Raw genomic sequence first — 21818 nt, 5'->3', positions numbered from 1 at the left:
AGAAACAGCGGCAGAAGCGCCTGAGCTGGGCTACAGAGAAGCAGCACTGGACTGTTGCTCAGTGGTCCAAAGTACTTTTTTCGGATGAAAGCAACTTTTGCATGTCATTCGGAAATCAAGGTGCCAGAGTCTGGAGGAAGACTGGGGAGAGGGAAATGCCAAAATGCCTGAAGTCCAGTGTCAAGTACCCACAGGCAGTGATGGTCTGGGGTGCCATGTCAGCTGCTGGTGTTGGTCCACTGATTTTTTATCAAGGGCAGGGTCAATGCAGCTAGCTATTAGGAGATTTTGGAGCACTTCATGCTTCCATCTGCTGAAAAGCTTTATGGAGATGAAGATTTCATTTTTCAGCACGACCTGGCACCTGCTCACAGTGCCAAAACCACTGGTAAATGGTTTACTGACCATGGTACTCAATACTGTACTCAATTGGCCTGCCAACTCTCCTTACCTGAACCCCATAGAGAATCTGTGGGATATTGTGAAGAGAAAGTTGGGAGACGCAAGACCCAACACTCTGGATGAGCATAAGGCCGCTATCAAAGCATCCTGGGCCTCCATAACACCTGAGCAGTGCCACAGGCTGATTGCCTCCATGCCACGCCGCATTGAAGCAGTCATTTCTGCAAAAGGATTCCCGGCCAAGTATTGAGTGCATAACTGAACATAATTATCTGAAGGTTGACTTTTTTTGTTTTAAAAACACTTTTCTTTTATTGGTCGGATGAAATATGCTAATTTTTTGAGTTAGGAATTTTGGATTTTCGTGAGCTGTAGGCCAAAATCATCAATATTACCCCTCCTGGCGATTAATTAATTCTGCCAAATAGGCAGAAATACATTTATTTTATTTTATTTTTTTGTTTCATGTAAAGCTACCAGAGTGGTAGCTACATGAAACAACATTAGAGGGCGCATGTGTCCCTCTAGTGCAATCGTCGCCGGCATCAATAGCAAACAGGGGAAAGCGTATATAACGCGTTCCCGTTTTGCTTTTCCTGTCGCCATGGCGACGATCGGAATGACGTCATGGACATTAGCCGACGTCCTGACGTCAGACGCCTCTGATCCAGCCCTTAGCGCTGCCCGTAAGTCATTGGTCCGGGCAGCGCAGGGCTCTGGCGGGGAGGGTCTCCGCTGCATGCGGACGATCGGCGCGTGGCGGCGGCAATCAAGCTGTACACGCGGCTAGCAAAGTGCTAGCTGCGCATACAGCACTTTAAATGGGGCGAACAGCCCACCAGGGGCTGAGATATCCTCCTCTGCGGCTTACCCCAAGCTCAGCTCGGGGTTACCGCTAAGAAGGTTAAAACAATAAAAGGCTTGAACTACTTCAGTTGTGTGTAATGAATCTAAAATATATGAAAGTCTTATGTTTATCAGTACATTACAGAAAACAATGAACTTTATGAGAAGAACCTGTACTATGTGTGTGCCAAATTTCATTCAAATCCGTTCAGCCATTGTTGTGTGATTGAGTAACAAACATCCAAACGTTCGCATTGATAATATTAGTAAGATATATATACACCCCCCTCATATCATATATTCCCCAATAAAAACCCTATCAACAGTGAGAGATCACCATGGCCTGTCACGGGGAAGATTTGGCATGCGACCAATTAGGTGGAGGTGCTGGCACCAGACCAACCAATCACAGCTGCCCACTGCTCTTTTTGCTAACTAACACAGCTGACGGTCTTGCAGGAGGGACCATGGCACCATTATTGAGCCAATCACTGCACTGGATCAGTAGGAGTGACCTGTCAGATGTCACTGCTACTGATCAAGTGCAGTGATAGACCCAATGAAGGTGCTGTGGTCTTGCCCGCGAGACCATTGGCACCAGTTAGCAAAATGAGCATATATTGACACCTCAAATGCTTATGATGTCATTGGGAAGGGCAGCAAGTGCCACTGGTCAAATGAGGATGGGAATTTGGGGATGCGTGGAGGGTAGTGTGAGTCAGGAAGGCGGACAGGATAGCAGAGAGGAGGCAAGTGCCAGGTGGCCCAAACTGTCCAAGCGCTGCCCCCATATATTTTGCTCTCTGACTCACAAGATTCAGGTGGGAAATGGAATATCTTATTACTATAAAAAATACTAACAATAAATAACAATTAAAGGATTCCAGAGCTGAGAAATATTTTCAAAATTGGGGGAGCAGGCTTGTATAGAAAGCAATCCTCATAATGACCACCTCCCCCCCCTTTCTCCTCCACACCCCATTAACTCTTGCCACAGCTACTTCCTGTTCCGTGAGTCAGGTAGTAATGCGCAGGTGTTGGCCCAGTGGAGCACGTACTTGATCGCGCACCACTGCTGTTACTGTGTGGAGTGGCTGGAAGGAGTGGACTGAGTGGAGGAAGACAGCCAACTAGATCCTTGGAGGTGCTCTCTGTGTCACCAGAGACCACTGAATGGTTCTGCTGTACCTAGGCCATGACTGCCAGTTCCACCTCCAGACTAACAACTATGATATACTGCATGAACCTCCTCCCCTGTAAACACCAATCCCGACAAAGATGAGATGCACTACTTTGATGGTCTTTCCAGAGGGTGGTTAGTATGAAAGAGTTTGGGCATCAAGGTAGAAGATAGTACAAGGGCATGTTGAAAACATTACTATTACTGCAGATATTGATTTGTCATGCCTGATTTTCCTATGCTGTTTTTGGTTAAAATGCTAACAATGTCATTTTTCTTGCAGAATGACCATGAGTGGTAATCGCACTTCCAGGCTAACAGCCATGATATGGAGTATGAACCTCCTTACCTGTACCCACCAATCCCAACAGAGATGAGGAAAGCCAATACGGTCTTGTTCTTCTTTGATGGTCTTTCCAGAGGTTGTTATTAAATAGTTTGGGAATCAAGGTTGTACTAGGGAATGTTGATAATATTTCTACAGGTATTTATTTGTATCGCATGATTTTGCTGTGCTGTTTGGTTAAAATGCTAATAATGACCTTTTTCTTGCAGAACATGTGGCTAAAACGTTTAAGAAGCAAACACACAAAGCAAAGTTGAATAAAGCTGGTGAATTTTAACATACAGTGGCCCATATGCAATTAACTTTTTCTCCTGAGTTTTCACCTAGGAGATTTTTTATCTTCTATTTACAATACCTTGTAAGCTTGTTGCAATTGAAAAAGTATTAAAAAGTAGGATAAAAAGTACTATCAAAATTATTTTTAGTACTTTCTTGCTTGCTTAGGGTTTAAAAGGCATTTTTTTTGGACAAGGTTTGAAAATAACACCTAGGAGAAAACCCAGGAGAAAAAGTTAATTGCATATGGGCCAGTATGTGTCATATATAGCGTGTGTGCTTGGGTACAGTGTGAGCTGGTCCACAATGCACCCTTGCATCGACACTCTCCCTAGCACACACTAGCAATATTTGTCTTGTAAAATGGATTTTTGATCCTTATGACTGTAACCTTGTATTTGAAGGAAAATTCAGTGCATCCGGAAAGTATTCACAGCGCATCACATTTTACACATTTTGTAATGTTACTGCCTTATTCCAAAATGGATTGAATTCATTTCTTTCCTCAGAATTCTACACACCACAATGACAGCGTGAAAAGTTTACCTGAGGATTTGGCACATTTATTAAAATACTGTAAAATGGAGGAATCACATGTACATAAGTATTTACAGCCTTTGCTCAATACTTTGTCAATGCACCAATAGCAGTAATTACAGTTTCAAGTCTTTTTGAATTTGATGCCACAAGTTTGGCACACCTATCCATGGCTAGTTTTGCCCATTCCTCTTTGCAGAAACTCTCAAGCTCTATCGGGTTGGATGGGAAGCGTCGTTGCACAGCCATTTTAAGATCTCTCCAGGGATGTGCAATGGGAAAGTCTGGGTTCTAGCTGGCCACTCAAGGACATTTACAAAGTTGTCCTGAAGCCACTCCTTTGATATCTTGGCTGTGTTCTTAGGGTTGTTGTCCTACTAAAAGATGAACAGCCGCCTCAGTCTGAGTTCAAGAGTGCTCTGGAGCAGATTTTTCATCCAGGATATCTCTGTATATTACTGCAGTCATCTTTCCCTTTATCCTGACTAGTCTTCCAGTTATTGCTACTGAAAAATGTCCCCACAACATGATGCTGCTACCAACATGCTTCACTGTAGGGATGATATTTGCATAGTTATGCCTGGTGATGAGCAGAGCCTGTTTTCTTCCAAACATAACGCCTGGCATTCACAAAAAGAATTCAATCTTTGTCTCATCAGACCAGAGAATTTTGTTTCTCATGGTCTGAGAATCCTTCAGGTGCCTTTTGGCAAACTCCAGTTGGGCTGTCATGTGCCTTTTACTAAGAAGTGGCTTCCATCTGGCCACTCTACCATACAGGACCTCTGGAGCTCTGAGAGAGTAACCATCAGGTTCTTGGTCACTTCCCTGACTAACGCCCTTTCTCCCCAAATTGCTTAGTTTAGATGGCTGGTCAGCTCTAGGAAGAGTCCTGGTTGTTTTTAACTTCTTCCACTTAAGGATGATGGAGACCACTGTGCTCATTGGGACCTTTAAAGTAGCAGAATTTGTTTCATAACATACCCCAGATTTATGCCTTAAGACAATCTTGTCTTGGAGCTGTACAGACTATTCCGTTGACTCATGCTTGGTTTGTACTCTGGTATGAACTGTCAACTGTCCAATATAGTGAATTTTTTGAACCAAGATTACCCAATGTTTTTGATCAGTGATCACATGGGTTAAACACCAGTTGATAATCATAAAGTTTCATTTATATATTGGATAACTCCATATATCCCAAGCAAGATATTAAACTTGATAGCAATTTCAGTGATTTTTGGGGTAATCCAATCCACAAATCAAGGAGTAAATCAGTGAGTACTGAGTCAAATAATTCAAAGGCCAATAAAACCAATTTTTATTACAACATATTTAAAATACACATACACTACAATTATAAAAAAATGGTATACATATCCAATTACACGCTTTTACAATCACAACAAAGTCAACCTATTGTGGGTAGCTTTTTAACGGATTATTGTCCCTATTTTACCGTTTGGACCTAACACGGTCTATCGGATACAATAATGGGGACAATTAATGTCCGTATTCATATATTATTATTTCAATGCCTGCCAAGAAACTTTAATTTTCTCGACGCGTTTCGTTCACTTCCTCAGGAGCATCATTTTTCACAGCAAAGTAGAAAATGATATAAATGGTTATCACCCCTTCAAGTTATTGAGAAAAAGATCAATTCAAGTGTTCATTCTACATCAGCTCACTCAAATTTATATGGGTGCTATTGCATTTTCACCCAAGAGAAAGCTCATAATTAGTGAGCAATCCTGGTTTTATGGAGATAGGTAAAATGCTGATATGACTACTGAATTCCTGTTTACAAGGATGTGTTGAATGCCTTGCTATCTTCCTGGCATCATGGCGTGAGGAGATAAAGATTCAGCGTGCGTTCCCTAGTGAATTTACTTTAAGTACACTCCAATTAAGCTGCAGAAACATCTCAAGGATGATCAAGGGAAACAGAATGCACCTGAGCTCAATTTTGAGCTTCATGGCAAAGGCAGTGAATTTCCCAAAACCTCAAGTAAACTTTTTTCATGTTGTCATTATGGGGTGTTGTGTGTAGAATTCTTAGGAAAAATTGTTTCAATCCATTTTGGAATAAGGATTTAACATAACAAAATGTGTAAAAATTGATGCGCTGTGAATACTTTCCGGATGCACTGTACCCTTGCACATACCTTGCTATAAAATGTGTCATATACGGCTTGTGGGTCCGTATTCCTACATTGCTATAGTGAGTTACTTTGTTTTTTTATCCAAGCTATACCTTTTACACTGTATTACATGGAGTTCCCTATCTTTTGTTTACTAATCATATACGATACCACAAACCTTTTAAGATAAGTTATAGTCCATAAAAGTACAATGGTCATGCGTATACAAACATATCCATAACAGATATATAGATGAAGAGACACAATGCTTTGGATATATATATATATATATATATATATATATATATATATATATATATACATATATATAAAATTTAAATATTGAAACAATTTTTCAACTATTTATTACTTATTTTGAAATGTATACTTATAATAATAAACAGTGTATATACACATATATATATATATATATATATATATATATATATATATATATCTGTTCCAATTTATTATGCAACTTCTATTTACGTATTGCAATTATTAGATTTTTTTGGTTTTCAATTTAACTAATGGATGGCATTGTGTGTCAGGGCTCTTTTGATCACTGAAATGAATCTCGGACACCTCTGATAACTAGTTTGCCAGGTGAGCCAGATTAAAGGGAAAAAAAGCAGACCACCGTTTTCAAGTAATTGGAGAAAGATAAATGAAGTCTCTGCTGCCGAAATGTGTGAAGTAGTTGAATGCCTTGGACAAGGTATGAAAACCTTTATATTTCCGAAAATGTAAGCATAATAATCATACTGTTAAAAGATTTGTGGCTGAAGCAAAATGAGGAAGGGTTCTGCCAAACAAATACATCAGATTGAGGGAACAGCTGCTGAAATGCTATTACAAAGCAGCCAGCAAACACATATTTGAAGCTGCTGGTGCCTCCGGAGTCCCAAGAAACATCCAAGTGCAGGATTCTCCAGAGGATTTCTGTGCATAAGCCTTCTATTCAACCACCCCTAACCTAAGCTCAAAAGCAGTCTTGTTTACTGATACGTGCCATGCAACTCTTCATGATCCAGATGGATGGAGTGGTGGGTGGTTGGTTAACAGCCACCACATCCCAACAAGGCTGCAATGTCAGCAAAGAGGTGGCGGAGTAATGTTTTGGGGTGGAATCATGGGAAGAGAGCTGTTTGGCCCCTTTAGAGTCCCTGAAGGTGTGAAAATGACCTCTAAAAAGTATGTGGACTGACCACTTTCTTCCATGGTACAGAAAGAAGAACCGTATTTTCTGTGATAAAATCATCTTAATGCATGACAATGTACCATCTCATGCTGCAAGGATTAACTTTGCATCATTGGCTGCTACTGGCATAAAAGGACAGAGACTCATGGTGTGGCCCCCATCCTCCCCTGAACTAAATCCTATTGAGAACCTTTGGAGCAATCTCAAGCAAAAGATCTATGAGAGTGGGAGGCAGTTGACATCCAAACAGCAGCTCTGGGAGGCTATTCTGACATCGTGCAAAGAAATTCAAGCAGAAACTCTCCACAAATTTACAAGTTCAATGGATGCAAGAATTGTAAAGCTACTATCAAATAAGGGGTCCTCTGTTCATATGTAACTTGACCTGATAAGATGTTTTTTAATTGAAATAGCTTTTGATTTCAGTAAATACGACCTCCTAATGCTGAAAATTCAACAAATGACTATTTTCAGTTCTTTATATAATATAACTATATATATATATATATATATATATATATATATATATATATATATATATATATATATATATATATATATATATATATATGTATATATATATATATATATGTATATATATATATATATATATTATATAACTATATATATATATCGATTTCCGCCACACACTGCCACATTTCTCTGCATAATTCGATCGCACACGCCACATTTTTCTGTACAATTCAATTGCAAAAAGTGTGTCGAAAGATCGCATACGATGAAAAAATTGTACCATTAATGGGCACCGTTACTTTAACATTTTTGCCCTCCATCTAGCTAATGCTGACAGCTAGCCTTGCGGTCCACGCTTCATCTCAGGACCCACTGCCTTCTCCTTCTGCTGGTGCTGCTGCCACCACCTTTCAGTACTTCGTTGATGCAACCTGTATGTACACTTCTGGGTGGCATTGCCAATGCACTCCACACAGCTTACACTGCTAGCACTGCAGTCTCCGTGGTGATAGCAGACCAGAGGCCACACACTGCTCTTGCTGACCTCTTGCTGACCTATGTTCCACATCAGGTCCTCCCTTTTTGGGCCTAATGTCACCACATTACTTCTAGACACCTTTATGGGTGGGATTTAATCCAGATGCCATCCAGCATAGGATGTCCAGCAAATCATGCAGTCTCCTTCTGTTTTGATGGCAGAGACTGCTGCCAATGGGCTGAGTTGACGTGTAGAGCCATTGTTTCTCAATCTCAGATGCCGCCTCCATGCCTTCTGTTAGCTGTTAATCACGCAAAATTCCTATTTGCCTGATGTCACTTTAACTGCAATTATACGGAAAACCACAAGGTCATTTGGAACTTCTTCCACCCCTTGTTGCCACTGTTCTCCTACATATACCTCACAAATTTGGTGGTTCTAACATGTATAGAGGCTTTGGCATTAATGTTTAAAATCAGCCCCTTGACTTTAATGAAATTCATGACACTGGCTCGCCAACATTTTGTGGTACTGTTAGAAGTGTTCCTGCTCATCCGTAATCCCTACCCCCTCAAGTACATGGGGATGAGTCCCTTGTCATGGTCTGGGGTTTTGCAGGAGAGGGTAGAGATTTATGCCCCTCTCCTGCAGAGTACCCTCCATGTCATGGACCATGCGGGCTGGTTTGGTCCAGTATGGTGGCTTTTAAATATCATTTTTGATTCCAGGATGGCACCATAGGTTACATCATTGGGTTCGCCAACGTCAGTGGCAGGTAGAAGTTCCTCCTGGCGGCCTTTTTTGTGGCCTTTAGGAGGTGGCCTTTTTGTTTTGAGCCCTTTTTCTGTATGCAAAAACACATGAAAAGGCAATGCTAACTCACCATCTGGTCTGCTATTTATCTGGTTTGCAACGTGAAGCCAGTCAGCCAATTTAGAGACATGGTTATGTGTCCAAATTTGCAGTACCGGTTCTAGCGTGGGCAGAACCAAATTACACTCCTCTGTACTACAAGGAGACCTGCAGTTTCAAATAGTAATGTGGCAGCAGGGGCAGCGCGTGCAGCTAGTCTCCAGGCCCCCACCTACCACTAGTATGCAACCCATGAGCTGCATAGTCTTTGAAATGCTAAAAGCTAAACACAAATGTAAGCCTTTCTTTTTATATGGCACTATTTTCTTTGGTGGTTGTTAGGCCTCCTCAGGGGCCATTTTAGTGTATTTTTTGTGATGGTGGCCATGTTGTTAGGGATAAAACCACAGGAACTGTCCCTAAAATCCCAGATGTAATCCAGGGACAGAGTTTGTGCATTCTGACATGCTGTACATGATTGCCTGACAAAGTTAATGATAAAAAATTATAAAGTAATGTACATTAACATTCATGTATATATGGAAGGAATTTGTGGGCTTAAACATACAGTGGGATGCGAAAGTTTAGGCAACCATGTTAATCGTCATGATTTTCCTGTATGAATTCTTGGATGTTACGATAAAAAATGTCAGTTAAATATATCATATAGGAGACACACACAGTGATATTTGAGAAGTGAAATGAAGTTTATTGGATTTACAGAAAGTGTGCAATAATTGTTTCAATAAAATTAGGCAGGTGCATACATTTGGGCACTGTTGCCATTTTATTGATTCCAAAACCGTTATAACTAATTACTGGACCTCAAATTGGCTTGGTAAGCTCAGTGACCCCTGATCTACATACACAGGTGAATCCAATTATAAGAAAGAGTATTTAAGGGGGTCAATTGTAAGTTTCCCTCCTCTTAATTTTCTCTGAAGAGTAGCAACATGGGGGTCTAAAAAAAACTCTCAAATGATCTGAAGACAAAGATTGTTCACCATCATGGTTTAGGGGAAGGATAAAGAAAGCTGTTTCAGAGATTTCAGCTATCTGTTTCTACAGTTAGGAACATACTGAGGAAATGGAAGACCATAGGCTCAGTTCAAGTTAAGGCTTGAAAAGGCGGACCAAGAAAAATCTCGGATAAACGGAAATGACGAATGATGAGAACAGTCAGAGTCAACCCACAGACCAGCACCAAAGACCTACAACATCATTTTGCTGCAGATGGAGTCACTGTGCATCGTTCAACCATTTGGAGCACTTTCCACAAGGAGATGCTGTATACGAGAGTGATGCAGAGGAAGCATTTTCTCCGCCCACAGCCCAAACAGAGCCGCTTGAGGTATGCTAAAGCACATATGGACAATCCAGCTTCATTTTGAAATAAGGGGCTGTGGACTGATGAAACTAAAATTGAGTTATTTGGGCATAACAAGGGGCGTTATGCATAGAGGAAAAAACGCAGCATTCCCAGAAAAACACCTGCTACCTACAGTAAAATATGGTGGTGGTTCCGTCATGCTGTGGGTCTGTGTGGCCAGTGCAGGGGCTGGTAATCTTGTCAAAGTTGAGAGACGCATGAATTCCACTCAGTATTAGCAGATTCTGGAGACCAATGTCCAGGAATCAGTGACAAAGCTGAAGCTGCACCGTTTCTGGATCTTTCAATAAGACAACCACCCTAAACACTTATTTATTTATTTATTGTATTTATAAAGCGCCGACATATTACTCAGCACTTCTCAAAATCCACTAAGGCATTCATGCAGAGGCACAAGTACAATGTTCTGGAATGACCACCTCAGTCCCCAGACTTGAATATAATTGAAAATCTGTGGTGTGAGTTAAAGAGAGCTGTCCATGCTCGGAAGCCATCAAACCTGAATGAACCAGATATGTTTTGTAAAGAGGAATGGTCCAAAATACCTTCAACAAGAATCCAGACTCTCATTGGAACCTACAGGAAGTGTTTAGAGGCTGTAATTTCTACAAAAGGAGGATCTACTAAATATTGATTTCATTTCTTTTTTGTGGTGCTCAAATTTATGCACCTGCCTAATTTTGTTAAAACAATTTTTGCGCACTTTCTGTAAATCCAATAAACTTCATTTCACTTCTCAAATATCACTGTGTGTGTCTCCTATATGATATATTTAACTGACATTTTTTATCGTAACAACCAACGATTTGTACAAGAAAATCATAATGTTTAAGAACGTTGCCCAAACTTTTGCATCCCACTGTATATGTAGCTGGAAATGTAAATATGGAGTGCATTTGTGAGCTTAAAAGGTATGTTATTAACCCTCCTGGCGGTATAAAAAAATACGCCAGGAGGCAGCGCGGCAGTTTTTTTTTTAAATTTTTTTTTCTATATCATGTAGCGAGCCCAGGGCTCGCTACATGATAGCCGCTGCTCAGCGGCATCCCCCCGCCCTCTTCGATCGCCTTCGGCGATCTCCGATCAGGAAATCCCGTTCAAAGAACGGGATTTCCTGGAGGGCTTCCCCCGTCGCCATGGCGACGGGGCGGAATGACGTCACCGACGTCACTGACGTCGGGTCGTCATTGGGAGTCCCGGGCCACCCCTCGGCGCTGCCTGGCACTGATTGGCCAGGCAGCGCACGGGGTCTGGGGGGGGGGGGGCCGCGCGCCGCACCGTATAGCGGCGATCGGGCGCGCGGCGGCGGCGATCAGGGTGCTGGCGCAGCTAGCAAAGTGCTAGCTGCGTCCAGCAAAAAAAAAATTAAACAAATCGGCCCAGCAGGGCCTGAGCGGCACCCTCCGGCGGCTTACCCCGAACTACGTTCGGGGTTACCGCCAAGAAGGTTAAAGAGGACAACAAGTGATGCCCTGTATAAAAAGGTAGTGGGGGTATTCAGATAGCCCCCTTTTTTATACAGGACATTTACATTTTAAATGTATGCCCCCCAAAATGGCAACCATATTAAAAATCTCACAGCAAAATGCCCACCTCCCGCAGCCCACTATAAATAGCTGACTGAAGGAATGTGTACCTCCACGTGCTGCTAATGGCAGTGAATATGATAAGATAACCTACCACGCCATCCAGTGCGGTGATGTCATTCATGGCGCAGACGGATGCCACACACAATCTGGATGCCAAGCTGGCAATATTGTTTAAAAGCCAAAGTTACAAGTGGCCGCACAAAAGCGTTCCACTTATTTGCTGATACGGTAAGTAGCTTGTTCCAGTTTACTGTCTGCCAATTGGTTTTAGACCATCGAAGAATCCTTTGAGATTTGCTGGCCACTAACACTGGTTCTGGTTGAACTTGATGGACAGATGTCTCTTTTTTTTTTTACCAAACTAACACAGGAGTGGTGCCTGCAATGGATAATTTATGATAATGGTATTTGAAGGAAAACCCCTCTTAATAGTTTCATTATCCCTGTTGCAATTTTAACCAAGCTGCAATGTCGACTATTTGATCGAGTGATTTATGTTAAATATGTATTTAGAATAGTACACTGGGCTTATTTCATGAGTTTGCTACTTTTCAGTTCATATATATTGTTTATGGATTATTGAGAAATTTGTTAATTGCCTGTATTTACTTTTTAGATTTGTTTTTAGATACATTCATGATGAAATGTTATTTTTTTACACATCTTTATACCATCTTTATACCGGCTTTTTAGATATTTATGAGAAATGTGATTCTTTTATTATGAATTGTGTAGGAATATACAGTATATCTCTATTGAATACACAGTGGGAGTTCTGAGTATCACCTTTTACTTTTTAAAGGCACTTTATCGACCTGAGAAAGTGGCCCAGAACTACTTTAAATATTTGATGAGTTGACTTCATGAAGGTAGGCCACACTTACCTTCATTTTTAAATGCATTTTAAAGCAAATACGTACTGAAAACAAACTTATGAAATACTGTAATGGATTGTATATGTAGTACGGATGAATACATAGAACGTTAATTAGTAAAGAGTCTCATGTATTTATATTCATAATGCATGCATAATAATTTTACAGTTGCCGTTTAGAAACCACACTCTTTTAATCTGTAAAAACAAAACAGTGCTTATTACCCTTTGAACTTCCCTGCAGTAAAACCTTATCTCAAGCTGTCTCTCACGGTTTCTTGGCTGTTTAAGCTCTTTACAAAAAGGGACCAAGTTAGTCTGCTAGTTCAGAAGAGCTCTTTTGCATAGATAGCCACACAACAGGAGATTCTTTTCTTTGCTACTAATGTTATATTCATTATCTGTACGTCACATACAATTCATTATCTAATAAGTTTATTTTCGATCCAGATTTGCTTTAATTGTTTTATATTTTTGGGCACCTCCAGCTGCTGTTTTCACACAACATAAAAAATTGAACACCTTCACCCCTATGCAGCTCAGTAGTTCTTATAACAAGTCTTAGGAAGTTGCCCTTGATCTTCTAAGAGCTGCATATTAGCTAAGAGTTATCATGAACTTTTTGTTAGTTTCAAGTTCACTAATCCTCTATTTTTATTGTGCCTGCAGTTTGACTTTAAATTTAAAGAAAATATGTAATGAAAAAAACTCCCCTGGGGGGTACTTACCTCGGGTGGGGGAAGCCTCTTGATCCTATTGAGGCTTCCCCCGTCCTCCTTGGTCCCACGGCGGCGGCGAAAATCCTCCCGGAGTGGCGGCGATTTAAATATTTACCTCTTGGCTCCAGCGCAGGCGCAGTATCCGCTCTTCCCACGGAGATAGGCGAAAAATAGCCGATCTCTGTCGGGCTGCTCTACTGCGCAGGCGCAAGTCTCCTGCGCCTGCGCAGTAGAGCGGACCTGACGGAGATCGGCTATTTCTGCCTATCTCCATCAGAAGAGCCGCAACAGTGCCCCCGCTGGAGCCAGAAAAGATAAATATTGCACAGCGCGACAAATTGTCGCCTGTGCGTTCCGGGGGTTGCAGCGAGACCGCTGTGGGACACAGGAGGACGAGGGAAGCCTCGATAGGGTCCAGAGGCTTCCCCTTACTGAGGTGAGTACCCCCAGGGGAACTTTTTTTTCAGTACAGGTTTTCTTTAAGAATGAATAAACACATTTTATAATGCAGTCAAGGTAGTTAAAATGTTTAGCTCACCGGTAGTCCTGTGAGGCGATTATGCTGTAGGTAGAGGTAGCGCAGAGAGTGGAGCCCTCGGAACAAGTCAGCTGGAAGTCTGTGAATGTTACACTGATACAGGTGTAAAGATAGTAAAGAATTCAGTCCACTGAAGGTATCTGGCTGGAGTGGTGGTAAATTTGGATTCTTCCCAAGATCCAGTTCCTCTAGATGCTCCAGGCCCTGAAAGGTTCCAGGACGTAGGACTGAGATCCGATTAGAGAAAAGCCAAAGGACAGAAGAAAACGGAGAGAATAGTCCAGGGCCTATTTCTGATATCTGGTTGTTCTGCAGGAAGACTCGCCGTGCCTGGTTAGGCAGATGTGATGGAACTCGGGACAAGTTGTGGGACTGGCAGCTTGCTGTTGGAGGTGATGGGTAGCAAGTGCATAGAGAAGGGCAAGGGGAGAGGGAAAATGGGTAAGAGTGTGAGAGAGGAATGAGGAGGATTGAAACAAGGAGATACAGGACAAAGCCTAGGATGAAAATTAGAGGGGTTGAGACAAATAATGGAAAGATAGAAAGATGAATTCAGAAAAAAGCAAGTTTGGAGAGATGCAACAAATAAGACAAGTTTATTATTTTTATATTCAGTATGCTTCAATTCATTACACACAAAAATGTTTAAGTCTGACTAGACTCCATTACTTGTTTTCAAGAAAAATAATGAACATGAAGAGCAACTTTATGCAGGTGTCAAAACATACCACACTCTTCTAACCCTCTTTCGTTACAGTTTGCATTATTGCAATGAAAAAGGTTTATCACAGCATTCACTATCAAACTAGCAGTCACAGGACTGACAAAGCATGACTACTCACTTCTTTTTCCTCATGGACATCTATAGCAAAGCGTGCAGTGTTCCCTGTTCAGAATACTGAAAATGGGTGCCATGATATTTGGGCCTATTTGTTTGGAATTTGTATGTCCACTACTTTGAGATTTAATATAAAATATTTGACTAATGTTGTGAGAAATGTGCTGCTTTTGACCCACTGCATAGCGATAGAATTTAGTGTTCAGCCTTCCCTGGTCTGGAATGTATTTTTGGTTGTTAAATGGATCTAACTGTTAATTTAGGCACAGTGCTCTTATTAAGTCAGACACCAGCCATCCAGACAAATACATCCGATTAAGATGCAGCTAAAGTACCAAACAGGTATTTCAAGCTGCTGATCCAGAGGATTGCAGTTATGCATAAACCTTCTACTCAGGCACTCCTAAGCAATGCTTACAAGCAGAAATGGCTGCAGTGGGCTCACAACTACATGAAGACTCATTTTCTTGTTTACAGATGAGTGGCATGTAACCTTGGAGTAGTGGATGGTTGGTTGGGCAGGCACCATTGTCCCAACAAGGCTAAGTAATCAGCCAGGAGGATTCATGTTTTGGGCTGGAATCATGGGTAGAAGGCTGGTCGGACCCTTTAATGTCCCGAAAAGGTGTGAAAATTACCTCTAAAAAGTAGTGAACATAGCAAAGTGAATATTTGCGGATGGTTTACAAACTTTTATGCAAAAAGCAGCAAACCGAATATTTGTTCAGGACCCCAGTTGACTTTAATGGAAGGTGAACTTAAAGTGGTCTGAAACTCCGACATAACATTAAAAAAAATGTGTTTTCCTACTTTTTATTACTCATACAGTTATCATATTTGTTTTTGTGCATAAGTAATATTGTCTGTTTACAAATTACAAGTTTCCAAAGTGTAGTTTATCGTACCCTGAAAGCTGGCATTGCATGTTATTCAAACTGCATTTTATTATATATGAACATCTTCTAATGAGCTTTTCTGAACTGTGTGTGTGTGTGTCTGAAGTACAGAGAGTTCATTTTCACTTATTAGACTGTGTTTACACATATTGTAACAAGATTGGAATATAAACAAAGATACTGTTATCTACAGTTTGGATGCGGATTGAAGCTGAATAGCAAGACAAAGCGCTTTTGTTTAACCATTTCAGTAATGTTCTGCTAAAAACAATTCTGGGATCGTAGCTTTCAAGCTGTGAGGAATCTTTTAGAGCAAAGTAGAAATGCTGGCTTTCAGACCACTTTAAGAGCATATTTACAGCCACAATTTCTTTTAAATAGGTATCAAAATTGTCCAAAAACCAGGGAAGCGGTATGGTAGATGGTATGGGATCAATTTCAAAAGTTCCCCCAAAAAATAAATATTTTATGCAAAGGCTTTTTTACATGTGTAAAAACAAAAAATCTAATTTCATTTTCTAGATTTTTCAAATGAAAAGGGAACCTTAACTGAGAGGGATATGGTTGTTTCCTTTTAAACAATACCAGTTGCTTGTCAGTCCTGCTGATCACTTGCTGCAGTAGTGGCTTATTCACAACCCTGAAACAAGCATGCAGCTAATCCAGTCTAACTTCAGTCAGAGCACCTGATCTGCATGCTTGTTGAGGGGTTGTGGCTAAAAGTAATAGAGACACTGGATCAGCAGGAAAATCAGGCAACATGTATTATTTTAAGTCCTTTAGAATGGCCGCTATGTTTACCTGCCTAAAAATGTTTATTTTCAGCCACTGAAGCAGAGGACTTAATTATTTGGCATTTAACTGCTTATAGAGACACTGAGGCGAAAAAAATGAATTGGTTGTGTAGTACGGATAATTACTAGAATATTAGAAGCAAGAAAATATTTTTATTTTCAGTTATATAGTGTTTTTTTATAACATTGCATCATTCTCTAATATTTGCAGTTTACACACTACTTAGCACTCTAAATGATATTACAGAGCAGTCCAGTGAACTACTTGACCTGTCCTGTGCAGAAGTAGAAACAATACAATGACTGACAGTTGAGATATCAAGCTTCAGAAGACAGAACTATCTGCAGTCGTGGAGCTCAATGGCTTTTTTGCATAGATAAGAACTGGAGTTTCTTAAAGGGAAACTGAAGTAAAAGGTATATGGAGGCTGCCATATTTATTTCCTTTTAATCAATACCAGTTGCCTGGCAGCCCTGCTGGTCTATTTCGCTGCAGTAGTATCTGAATAATACCAGAAACAAGCATGCAGCTAGTCTTGTCAAATCTGACTTTAAAGTCTGAAACACCTGATCTGCTGCATGCTTGTTCAGGGGCTATGGCTTAGAGTATTAGAGGCAGGGGATCAGCAGGGCTGCCAGGCAACTGATATTGCTTAAAAGGAAATAAACATTGGCAGCCTCCATATACCTCTCTCTTCAGTTCCCCTTTAACTCTTCCTGTACTGGAAACAATATTATACTTATATTTCTGCTCCTAATATTTTATTTCTTAGTTGTACTACACATAAATCATTATATCATAATTTTTTTTCCGCTTCAGTGTCTGTTTATCCATTTCAGCCCGCAGGTATTTTTCACTTTATGCATCAGAGCAATTTTCACCTCCCATTCATTCACCAATAACTTTATCACTAATTATCACAATGAATTCCTCTAAATCTCGAGATTGTAAGCCTTTGGGCAGGGTCCTCCTCCTTTTGTGTCCTACCTGATCATACACCTGCATTACTGTGCACCCATGCTATGCATTTGAGGGAACTCAACTTGCCTAATCTCCATGCTCCCATCCAGTGACTGACTAAGCATTACCTTGTACTTCTACTGTGCTGCGTGATCTGGTTTTTCTTGTTTTCCTGTATTGTCATTTTGCTGTATGTCACCCCTAAATATTGTCTGTAACCTAAACTAATGTCCTGCGCTGTGTAATATGTTGGCGCTTTATAAACACAATAAATAAATAAAATAAAATAAATATATCTTGTTTTTTCCGCCACCAATTAGGCTTTCTTTGGGTGGTACATTTTGCTAAGAATTATTTTTTTCTAAATGCATTTTCACAGGAATATTAAGAAAAAAATCATTATTTCTCAGTTTTTGGCCATTATAGCTTTAAAATAATACATGCTACCGTAATTAAAATTGTAACAACAATGTGGTTATGAGCGCTCCTCTGTCTGGGAAAAAAAGGAACTAATCAGAATTAAATTGAGCACAAATGGATCGCCACACAATGGGGGGTAACCTCCCTGAAATAGTATATGTATAGATCTATGTAGCGCTCAACATAAAAGTTCACATAAAATCATAGAATAGAAGTCCAGGTCGGTGATATACAGTCCTAGGATAAACAACCAATCCGCAAACAATCCACACAGGGTACTCTCACCGACTCAGGTGGCTGATTATGTTACAGATCAGCAAAAAATGCACATCAGAAAGATCTTTGACCACTTGTATCCATTTGTATCTGGAACTCAGAAAAAATAAAGGCACATAGCGTAATCCAGCTTCTGAACAATGGTATTACTGTCTTATGCACCCTCACACGTGTATAAGTGTTCAACCCTGGCAGCCCTCCACCAGCAATCTCGAAAAACTGTTATACGCTCACCAGATGGACGTGCTGATCATGCAGAAGACCAGCTCACAGCGTTTATCAAGCCCTTGATCGTCCGGACTCCTCTTAAAATATGCAGCTCCTTAAAAACTTAAAACAAACGCTCATAGCGTAATACTGCTTTATTTTAAAAGTTTAAAAGCATATCAGTGCACTCACATTTAGGTAGAAACAATGCGCATTGTTTATAAAAATCTCAGCGTCCCACAGAGCTTCCGCACTCTGGTGTGTTGAAGCTGGGAGATACTAGTGTGGAAGCTCTGTGAGTCCGTGCTCTGTGAGTCCATGCTCTGTGAGTCCGGACGATCAAGGACTTGATAAGCGCTATGAGCTGGTCTTCTACATGATCAGCACGTCCATCTGGTGAGTGTATGACAGTTTTACGAGATTGCTGGTGGGGGGCTGCCAGGGTTGAACACTTATACACATGTAAGGGTGCATGAGACAGTTATACCATTGTTCAGAAGCTGGATGTGCCTTTGTGTTTTCTGAGTTCCAGATACAAATGGATGCAAGTGGTCAAAGATCTTTCTGATGTGCCTTTTTTGCTGATCTGTAACATAATCAACCACCTGAGTCGGTGAGAGTACCCTGTGTGGATTGTTTGTGGATTGGTTGTTTATCCTAGGACTGTATATCACCGGCCTGGACTACTATTCAATGATTTTATGTGAACTTTTATGTTAAGCGCTACACAGATCTATACATATACCATAATTAAAACCTATGTATTTTACTTGCCCATTTGTCCCGGTTATTACACCATTTAAATTATGTCCCTATCACAATGTATGGCGCCAATATTTTATTTGGAAATAAAGGTGCATTTTTTCAGTTTTGCATCCATCACTATTTACATGCTTATATTTCAAAAAAAAAATTGTAATATACACTCTTCACATGCATACTAAAAAAGTTCAAACCCTTAGGTAACTATTTATGTTTTGGGGTTTTTTTTTTAATTGTAACTAATTTTTTTTTCATAAAAAATTTTATTTGGGAAATTTTTGGTGTGCAAGGTAAACAGTTAATATCAAATGCAATAAGGGCCCTTTTCCACTACACAGCTGAATCGCAAAATCGCAAATCGCTAGTGATTTTTAAATCGCTAGGGTTGCTAGTTTATCATAGAAATCATGAGAAGTATTTTCCACTATAGTGATTCGATTTGCAAATTGCAAATCGCAATTGCTTTCTGCAGCGATTTTAAGAGGGATAATGCAATGCAAATGAAAATCGCAAATCGCAATCGAATAACCCAATTAATGAAAAATCGCAATCGCTGGCGTTTGTGATTTATGATTGCGATTGCTAGTGGAAAAGGGCCCTAATGTGTGTTTATTTCATTGAAAATGTATGTAGATGTAGTTTTACTATTTGGCCACAAGATGGCCACAGTCAAAAACATTTTATTTTAGTCCTCTCGCTTCCAGGAAGCATAAGGAGGACGGGGAACTTTTTTTTTATCAGAAAGACGGCGGCTTCTAATAATAAGCCGATGGTCTTTCTACCGGGGACTTAGATCCATGAATGGGAACTATGTTCCCATTTATTGATCTCCGTGCTAATGGAGGGCAACACGGGCGTGTGCGGGAGCGTGTAGCAGCGCTACAGCAGCCGTCTGGATGTGACAATCACATCCAGGCGGCTTAAATGGTTAAGTAAAGTACACTGCTGTCACAAAATATGCTGCTTGCGCAGTGTGGGCCTAACACTGCACTACAAACTCAACAGTGATATAAAACCCTTTGTGTGACAATGTCAGGTCACAGGTGACACAAAAAGTTTACAGTACAGTGCAGTCACTCAATCACTTTATTGTAGCACAGTGACAGGCTGTAATAGTACAGGTGGTGTATATAAGCTACACACCACAAACAGCTACAACAAAATATAACATTAGAATCAGTCCTAAAAAGACTTTTGGGGTCCTTAGTTGGGGAAGTGCAAGGAGCAGAACACCTATTGAAGCAGCTACACAGCACATGATAACACAGAGCAGTGTCAGCAGGCTATCTATCTGTCAATCAATAAGCAAGCAGAGCTCTCTCTACACTGACTCCAGGCAGACTGTAAAATGGCTGCCAGGTATATTTCTTTTAGAGGGTGGGTGTAACCCATGTGGTAAAAATGCATAATTGGCTATCCTGGTCCACCTGACTTAAAGGTGAAGGGTAAAAATATGGCTCCATGTTAAAGTATGGGGTGAACCCGAACTTCATATAAATGGCAAATTTTCGCCATTGAACTGTCCGCAGAAGCAAACCAAGGCCATCACTACTGAAAAAAATGTGTTGCGTTTCTGATGGATGACTTTCTTCCAGGGTACAAAAAGAAGATCTGTATTTTCCATGACAAAATAGTCTTGACAATGCAGCATCTCATGCTGCAAGGAATACCTCTGCATTATTGGCTGCTATTGGCATAAAAGGAGAGAAACTCACGGTCAAACAAATCATTTGTTCTTTTACATGATCTGAAACTTAATCAGAAGTTTAAGTACATCTAGCTAGTAGAAGATTTATGTATGCAGGAATATCACTAGCCTAGCCATGGTATGGTTAAACATACCGTATTCCTCAAAAGCAATTTATTATCCGTTTTGCAGTGCATGACCTTCAAATGTGCACTTTTCAAAGCCACCAGCCAGCTTACCAGCCCACCAACATAACTTTCTTTTGATGGGCTGCGATTTCTCCTCCAATGTTTTTTTTTAATGAATATTTATTTCTTTATTTTTGTAATAAATGTTCCTATTTTTTAAATTATTTTTTTAAACCCTCCCTCCCCCACCAGCCAATCAGCGCGATCAGCTGTCATAGGCTTTACATGGCTGTCCCCAGTGCCATAAATTGCAGCGCTGTACAGAGTAAATAGATGGCGGTTTGTCGTCTAACAGTCTCCTAGCAGCGATCACCACTGGAAGACTGATGATGGAGCGAAGCTCCGTCATCCAAGCAGAGATGCGCATGCTCTTGCAAATCCCCGCCCCAGGACTTTACGCCGATCGCGGTTAGGCGGTCCTGGGGCTGTCATATAGGAGTTAAAGAGAACCCGAAGTGGATCTTCAGGGGGCAGATGGGACACCGAGGCATGTTCTTTGCCTAATGACATGGCTCTGTGTCCCCCAACTGCCGCTCTCTGCCGCGCTATAGCCCCCCGAGTTCAGTGACAAGATGTATAGCTAACTTGGAGGTAAACGGAGGGGAGAGGAATGCCCTGTTCAAAACGCCCGCCAGAGACGTTCCTGCAGGGTTTCCTGAGCTGCCATTGGGCAGCTCTCTCTCCCTGGCCGCGCCCCCTGCCGATCCCCCACCTCCCTGCAGGCTATGAGAGACACACAGTCTTTCAGTGCAGCGTCTTGACCCAGAGGTCACGGAAGTGAAAGTGGGCCAATGTGGCCCACGGGAGAGGCGGGGAGGGGTATCCTTTCAGGTAGCATACTTTTTTATACATTTTTTGCCCTAGCGGATCCGCACCCGCAAGCGGATCGCAAACCGCAGCCGAACCGCTCTGGTGTGCACTAGGCCTTTGAGTCTACCAGGAG

The 21818-nt window shown here is 41.0% G+C and overlaps 1 protein-coding gene across 1 annotated transcript in view; it reads right to left on the bottom strand.

Moving 5' to 3' along the window:
* Nucleotides 1-21818, bottom strand: part of RTN4RL2 (reticulon 4 receptor like 2) — a 118806-nt gene that overhangs the window by 57810 nt on the left and 39178 nt on the right. Inside the window, exon 2 of the mRNA XM_068255523.1 lies at nucleotides 13847-14343. Within this exon, the coding sequence (XP_068111624.1) occupies nucleotides 13847-14343 (497 nt within the window). The remainder of the gene's footprint in view (nucleotides 1-13846; nucleotides 14344-21818) is intronic.

The sequence above is a fragment of the Hyperolius riggenbachi genome, chromosome 10 (assembly GCF_040937935.1).
Source record: "Hyperolius riggenbachi isolate aHypRig1 chromosome 10, aHypRig1.pri, whole genome shotgun sequence".
NCBI lineage: Eukaryota > Metazoa > Chordata > Amphibia > Anura > Hyperoliidae > Hyperolius > Hyperolius riggenbachi.
The sequence above is the reverse complement of the archived record's forward strand: the minus strand, read 5'-3'. Positions and strand labels throughout refer to the sequence as shown.